This window comes from Hyperoodon ampullatus (genome assembly GCF_949752795.1).
Source record: "Hyperoodon ampullatus genome assembly, chromosome: 1".
Lineage (NCBI taxonomy): Eukaryota > Metazoa > Chordata > Mammalia > Artiodactyla > Ziphiidae > Hyperoodon > Hyperoodon ampullatus.
Window position 1 is genome coordinate 69,151,804 of NC_136914.1, and position 8,363 is coordinate 69,160,166.

The window sequence follows — 8,363 nt, forward strand, 5'->3', positions numbered from 1 at the left end:
AATAAATATTCATTAAATAAATATTCATTCAATAAATTAAGATCTTTACATTTTTGTTAGTAATTAAATTTAACTTTGTTTCTTTTTTTTTTTTGAAGACTTCATGTTTTAGAATAGTTGTAGGTTCACAGCAAAACTGAGAGGAAGGTATAGAGATTTCCCATATACTTCTACCTGTACACATGCACAGCTGCCTGCAGTAGCGATGTACCCCTACCAGAACAGTACATTTATTATAATGAATGAACCAACACTGACACATCACTATCACCCAAAGTCCATAGTTTACTTTGGGGTTCACTCTTGATGTTGTACATTAAGGGTTTAGACAAATGTACAATGACGTTTCCAACATTATAGTATCATATAGAGTAGTATCACTGCTCTAAAGATCCTCCACCTATTTATCCCTCTCTCCCTCCCTCCTAACCTCTGTCAACCACTAATTTTTTAATGTCTCTATAATTTTGCCTTTTCCAAAATGTCATGTAGTTAGAATCACATGGTACACAGCCTTTTTAGACAAGTATATTTCACTTAGTAATATGCATTTAAGGTTCCTAAATGTTTTTTCATGGCTTGATAGTTTTTTGGGTTTTGTTCATTTTCTTGGTTGGTTGGTTGCTTTTGTTTTGTTTTGTTTTAGAACTGAATAATATTCCATTGTCTGGACATACCACAGCTTATTTATCATTTACCTAAAGAAGGATATCCAGGTTGCTTCCAAGTCTTGCCAATTAAGAATAAAGCTGCTACAAATATCTGTGTGCATCCGCCGCGCCGCGCTGGGCGCTTGGTCCACCTCAGCGGTGGGGAGAGAGCCAGGCCAACTGCCGCCGCCACTGTATCGCGGTGTGCAGCCCCGGGCCAGGCCCCGGCCGGGGCAGGAGCGCAGAACTGCTGCTCAGTGAACATCCTGTGACTTGCCTTCATTATGCTCATTTCGCAGAGAGTCATCTTCCTTGGTTTATTGCCTTGTTTTGCTGGGGTACATACTAAGAGCCTCTGTTATGCACCTAAAGCCATACTGGAAACTCCAGACGAAAGTGTGACATTTGGAAATCAGCAAGGAAACTCTGAGAACTCCTATGAGCCACCAACAGGCTATAAATGATGAAAAATGCAAAGCTAGCTGTATGAAACCAAGTGTCTTTCCTTCAGCCTCTCTTGGTAAAGCATCATCTCGAAAGCACTTTGGAATCCTTTCTCCAAATGTTCTGTGCAGTATGAGTGGGAACAGTCCTGAAGAGAGCAGCGTGAATGTTAAAACCAAGAAGAATGCACCGTCTGCAACAATCCACCAGGGTGAGGAAGGGGAAGGGCCGCTTGATATCTGGGCTGTTGTGAAACCGGGAAATACCAAGGAAAAGATTGCATTCTTTGCAGCCCACCAGTGTAGTAATAGAATAGGATCTATGAAAATAAAAAGCTCCTGGGATATTGATGGGAGAGCTACTAAAAGAAGGAAAAAATCAGGGGATCTTAAAAAAGCCAAGATACAGTTAGAAAGGATGAAGGAAGTCAACAGCAGATGCTACCAACCTGAGCCTTTTGCGTGTGGCATTGAGCACTGTTCTGTGCATTACGTGAGTGACAACGGGGATGGAGTCTATGCCGGGAGGCCTTTGTCGGTCATACAAATGGTTGCCTTCCTCGAGCAAAGAGCCAGTGCTCTGCTAGCTAGTTGTGCGAAAAACTGCACTAACTCACCTGCTGTGGTGCGGTTTTCCGGGCAATCCAGAGGTGTGCCCCCAGCCCCCGAGCCCTTGTCTGCCCCAGGAGCATGTGAAGAACCCATGGAAAGGAGAAATCCTGAGGTTGGTGAGCCACAGAGTGAGCCAGTCCGTGTCCTTGACATGATAGCCAGGCTGGAGTCCGAGTGCCTGAAGCGGCAGAGCCAGCGTGAGCCTGGGAGCCTCTTGAGGAATAACAGCTTCCGTCGCAATGTGGGCCGCGTGTTGCTTGTGAATGGCACCCAGGCTGAGGAAAGCAAAACAAACAAAGGCGCCTTAGAGGTACCTGACACTCAGGTGAAAACTGTGGGGTCTGTATCTGTGGACTGTGGCCCCTTAAGAACTGACCATTGTTCTCCTAAGGGGGACCAGGCCTGGGACGGCGCTCCTCGGGGCTGTCCCTCATTGCCAGCAGGCGTGAGTTTGCACACAGACAGTGCAGAATTAGAGCCAGATCAGTAGACTGCCACGAAAAACAGCAATACACATGATGTGCCACGAAAAACAGCAATACACATGATGTGGAAATGACAGAGGAACTTTTGGGTCACCTTTTCCTCCTCGCACCTGTCCCCAAGCCATTGAATTGCCCCCAGATGCTATTGGTGGTATGAGTGAAGAGCTTGTGCCTCTTGCTAGCCAAAATCCTGATCAGAGAAGAAAAGAATCTTTGTGCATTAGTATCACTGTGTCCAAGGTAGAGAAAGACCAGCCTTCCAGTTCAAAGTCGTGCGAAGACCCACTTCCAGGGATTTTTTTTTTTTTTTTTTGCCATCTGGTCAGCACCAGTCAGGCTGTTCCCAGCTGAATGAAAGCACAACAGAAGAGTCTTCCGAGGCCAGTCAGCTTGAAGATGCTGCTGAGGGTGACAGTGCATCTGAGGGAAAAAGTGTCTCGGCTGATTCATTTGTCCCGCTGGCTTCTGTGGAAAGTACATTACCAGTGCTTGAGGCATCCAGTTGGAAGCAGCAGGTGTCGCATGACTTTCTGGAGACCAGGTTTAAAATCCAGCAGCTTTTGGAGCCTCAGCAGTACATGGCTTTTCTGCCCCACCACATTATGGTGAAAATCTTCAGGTTGCTTCCCACTAAGAGTTTAGTGGCTCTTAAATGTACCTGCTGCGATTTCAAGTTTATCATTGAATATTACAATATCAGGCCAGCAGATTCTCGCTGGGTTCGGGATCCACGCTATAGAGAGGATCCGTGCAAGCAGTGCAAGAAAAAATATGTGAAAGGGGATGTGTCCCTGTGCCGGTGGCACCCCAAACCCTATTGCCAGGCATTGCCCTATGGGCCGGGATACTGGATGTGCTGCCACCGGTCTCAGAAGGGCTTCCCTGGCTGTAAGCTGGGGCTTCATGACAATCACTGGGTCCCTGCTTGCCATAGCTTTAATCGGGCAATCCATAAGAAAGCAAAAGGGACTGAAACTGAAGAGGAGTACTAAAGTTTATGTGCGAGGCAACGGACCGATTTTTAAAACTGCAAAACACCACCTAGATACGCCGTTCCAGTGGGTGTTGCCTCTCAGTCTTCCTTCCAGGAGAATCTCTGCTACTCCATCAGGACCGCCATTGCTCAGGCATCTTAAATCTCTGAATTTACAAGCTGTACAAGAAAATAGGTCTCATCGTTTCATAGTGGTGCCTCATGTTTGATCCAGGGTTGTATCCCACAGTTTGATCCACTTGGCTGTGAATAACTATGCCTGTTTTCCCAAATCAAATCCTTCGTCAAAGGATTGTTCAAAGAAGACTTGCCACCATCAAGAATGTTCAGCAGAGTTCATCGCAGACTATGCAGGCGATCCCCAAAAAGGGGTTCTGGGCATGTTTTGAGCACTGGCACCATATCTGAAATAAGTGAATAGTGTCCTATGAAAAGAATAGCAGTACTCTTGGGTGAAAAGTATGCTTACAAAGAAAAGCTAGGCACCTTACCTTAAACCTTGTATGCTTGATCTGTGAGATTGATGTTTGTGGTTGGAGATGGATTTCATGCCCTGTGGTGTTTACAGTGTATATAATGGTTGTGTTTTCATAGGGCTATGAAAGTGCACATTAAACCCGAGCGCCTTTACCTTAGATGAGTGCTTTTGGCCCCCTGTAAATAACACTATTAAAATCCAGTTGTAAATAGCGGACAGCTGACTGAGCATAATCACCACAATGCAGCTAGGATAGTGTTGCAGCTACAACTGTGTGGATTTTTTTTGTTTTTTTGTTTTTTTTTGGACTCGTCTCAAATTTGTATAAAATAAGAATGTTTCCCAAATAAACTATGAATGTTTTCTGTATAATATATGAATGTTTCTGAGAAGAAACTCTAAATAGTTAAGAGGTTAACCTGTTGAAAGGATACCAAATATGGTTTAACTGGACAGCCTTAAAAAATTAGCATAGAGAACAATCCTTTGTTATATTTTAGTGATTCACCAAGAATGAGAGAATATTATATAGTCAGATTATAACATTCTTGTCTATTTTATTCTTTCTGTCTGGTTACAATTTTTTTTTAACTTCAATAAAAACATGCATCTTAAATGGGAAAAAAAAAACCAAATATCTGTGTGCAGGCATAAGTTTTCAACTTATTTGAGCATATGCCAGAGTGTGATTGTTGGAACATATGGTAAGAGTATGTTTAGTTTTGCAGGAAACTGCCAAAATGTCTTTCAAAGTGGCTGTACCATTTTTCACTCCCACCAGTGAAGAATAAGAATTCATTTTCTTTTTTGTATTTTTACCAGATTTTGGAATTAAAGTTACATTAATCTTTTTGAATGAATAAGGCTATTTTATGGTGTGTTTATGGTATGTTTCTTTTTAGAATGAGTTAAAAGTACCTCACCTATGGAATCATCATGGTCTGAAAATTTAGAGACATATTCTTACCACTAAAATATCTTTAAATATTAGAAGCCAATTACAACTTTTCAACTTAAATTTAGGCAATATTTGGCAATTTATATTTTTCTAAATATGTACTGATTTTATTTACATTTTAAAATTTACATTATATAGTCCAGTCTTCATAATAGTTATCATTTTTTTTTTTTTTTTTTTTGCGGTACACGGGCCTCTCACTGTTGTGGCCTCTCCCGTTGCGGAGCACAGGCTCCGGACGCTCAGGCTCAGCGGCCATGGCTCACGGGCCCAGCCGCTCCGTGGCATGTGGGATCTTCCCGGACCGGGGCACGAACCCGTGTCCCCTGCATTGGCAGGCGGACTCTCAACCACTGCTCCACCAGGGAAGCCCTAGTTATCATTTTTTATGGCATAATCTTTCTTTCTTCTTTTTTTCTTTCCTTTATTAGTTTGTTTCTGTCATCCCTTCTGCTAGAGTATCTTACTAATATTTTCAAAAAACAGCTCTTGATTAAATTTTTCTAATTTTTTTCTCTGTATTATTAATTTATAATCTCATTTCTTTTAATCTTCTAAATTTACTTGAATTTCTGGAACTTATTCTGTTATACATTTAAATTCTCATCTGGTTTGCAATTAATCCTTCATTCCTTCATATTTCTTAATGGTATTTCATTTTCTCTCTAAACACTATGTGTTTCTTACAAACTTTTACACATGCAGAGCTTAATATGTAACATGTAATTTTGATTCATGTCTGAATATATTGTAATTTCCTTCACTATTTATTATTTATTCTTAATTATTTTCTTAAATGTTATTTAGTAACTTATGGTTTATTTTCCAAATATATAAAAATATAAGAATGATATATAGAATTATAAAATAATTGTAAAATACATTAATTATTTTATTTATAGACTTAGAACATAGTATTATGATGTTTATTATTTGTAACTTATATAGGCACCCTTTGTTGGCTTATATGTCATTGAATACTGTGATTATTCCATTTGTGGTTCTAAGGAATGTTTTTATTTTCCATTTAGATAAACTATTGTTGATAGTGCAGTAGACACTCCTTGCCTCATAGATACAGGAGACAATCTACTAAGTTTTATATCCTACTTCCATCTATAATTCATGGGTAAGTTTCTTATTTATCAGCAGAGATAAAAACCATTATGATTTTAGAGGTCTGTCATGGGGAGTAAATTAGTTAGTCCATGTTAAATATTAGCAGGCAGTCTTACTTATATTATTTTGAAATATATTACTATGCTCCAAAAGAAACTAGCTTTTAGTACATCTAAGAATATTCAAATCATCTATTTTCTTGATAGCAAAAATTGAAAAAATGAGTTTTTAATTGTAGCCCACAGACTTAGATAATTGAATTATTCATAATCCTTGGGTCTTTCCTTTATTATTGATTGTTTAAGTTCGTTTACTTGTATTTATGTATGTTATTTTAAAATAACATTTTGTTTTGGACTTCTGTGTCTACACTCACAAAGTATTTAGCTTCTTTCCTCTTTGTAGACATTTAGGATGTTCATTCCAATTTTTTATACTATATACCATTTGCCATTATACCAAATTGCTGTACATATTCATGATTACTCTCTCAGGATGAGTTTCCCTAAGTAGACTTGTTAAGTAAAATTACAAGAACATTTTCAGAGCCTCTGATAATATTTCTAAATTGAAGTAAAGTAAGTTTCTAGCAATTAACATGCTTGTCAGCTGTGATTTCTCAGAGTGCTCATTTCTCCTCACCTTCCACCTGGTGGATTAGATTTTTTAAATTCTTTTCAAAATCAATAGGCAAAAAATTGGTTTGCATTCTTGCTAAAATTGCATTTTTTGATTGCTAGTGAGTTTGAATATTTATGACTATGTCCATTTTCCATTTGTATTTATTTTAGTAAATGGCTTATTATAGTCTTTGTTAATAATTCATCTTCTGATTAGCAATTTTAAGAGTGCCTTATTAAAACTCCATCCTCTATAAGATATGGTCCATTTATTTACATCTTTATTTTCATTTTAAATGTATCTATGTTAATTTTTGAATTACAGATTTTTTAAATTGGAGTAGCAAGATTTATCAATATTGTCTCAATATTATCTGTTTTTCCTCTAGTGCTTAGATGTGCTTGTGATGTGATTTAAGTATATGCCACACCATTCTATTTTGTAAGACTTTAAAAATTGTCTTCTTTTATAATTTTCTTTTTATGCTATCCATAAATTTCTTATTTGTAACTATGTTACTTTATGTTTTTGTTTTAATAAAATAATTTTACTTTTAATGGAAACATCTTCCAGAATAATTTCAAGTCATTTTTACTAGATTATATAAAAAACGTTGACCTTCTAATATATATATTATACATATATAGTTTACCATACTATTTAAAATCACCTAGCAATTTCTAAAAGGATCTCAATTTATTTGATTGGATGTTCCAGAAAAATAATTGAAAATATATAACATTATATCTCCTATATATAATGGATACTGAGTTACCTCATTTGAAATTATAATTTTTAAACATTTTATTTTCCTTTTTTATTTTATAGAATAAGAGTTCTAAGATCTGTCAATGTACGAATGGATAAAGAAGGAGTGGTACATATATACAATGGAATATTACTCAGCCATAAAAAGGAACGATATTGAGTCATTTGTAGAGACATGGATGGATCTAGAGGCTGTCATACAGATTGAAGTCAGAAAGATAAAAACAAATATTGTATATTAATGAATATATGTGGAACCTAGAAAAATGGTACAGATGAACCAGTTTGCAGGGTAGAAATTGAGACACAGATGTATAGAACAAACGTATGGACACCAAAGGGGGAAAGTGGCAGGGGTGGTGATGGTGTGATGAATTGGGAGATTGGGATTGACATGTATACACTGATGTGTATAAAATAGATAACTAATAAGAACCTGCTGTATAAAAAAAAATAAAATAAAATTCAAAATAAAAGTTGTCAGTGTATTAAAAGTTCCTTGGATTACTGAAAAAATATGGAGATATATAGAACATAACTCCAGAGAGTCACTGGTTCTGTCAGTACTGTACCCAAGACTCGAGTTTTTGATGCTCCACTAGGGAAGCCACTGACTTAGGGTTTCTAGAACAGTATTATACAACAGAACTTTCCTTGTACCTGAATTTAGATCTCACCATGGAATGCTTTATTTAATGTATTTGGTTATTTAAATAAAACTGGTAATTTTTAAAAATTAAAGTCCCACTCAAATACAAATATGATGTTTAAATATTTGATTAGCAGTAGCTTATGTAACCTCTCCTTTCAACTAAAATATTTACTAATAAAAAATAGAAGACACAAATACAGAGAAATAAGACTCATATCAAAAAACTATCATAAGATGAAATCATTAATTGCTATAAAAACATAACAGAATTGAGAAATTTTTCTGATGACGTTTCACTGATTAAATAGAAACTATGTCAAAATATAGGAAGTAGGAGAAAAATGGATCAATGGTTAATTGATATCTAACTCTCTTGCTATCCCAAATCCCTAAAAAAAATTTTTTAAGAGGAAAAAAAGAAAGATATATTCCTGAAATATTAAAAATGACCAGTTATATCAGTTCACTGAGCCTGAAGGGAATTAATGAATTTTTATCTTTTTCTCTGATCAATCTAAGATAATTTCCTTTTGTTTTCAATAACACAAAAACATGTATATAACAGGCATTTAGTCCTATTAGT

At 36.8% G+C, this 8,363-nt stretch overlaps 1 protein-coding gene across 1 annotated transcript; it reads left to right on the plus strand.

Moving 5' to 3' along the window:
* Positions 1-1,004: 1,004 nt before the first annotated feature.
* Positions 1,005-3,182, plus strand: LOC307049588 (F-box only protein 34-like; the record flags this gene model as incomplete). Its single annotated transcript, XM_079699138.1, is given in 5 exon segments — positions 1,005-1,049; positions 1,053-2,191; positions 2,242-2,273; positions 2,276-2,487; positions 2,490-3,182. Coding segments are annotated over 5 exon segments (2,115 nt in total). The 5' UTR covers positions 1,005-1,010.
* Positions 3,183-8,363: the final 5,181 nt, after the last annotated feature.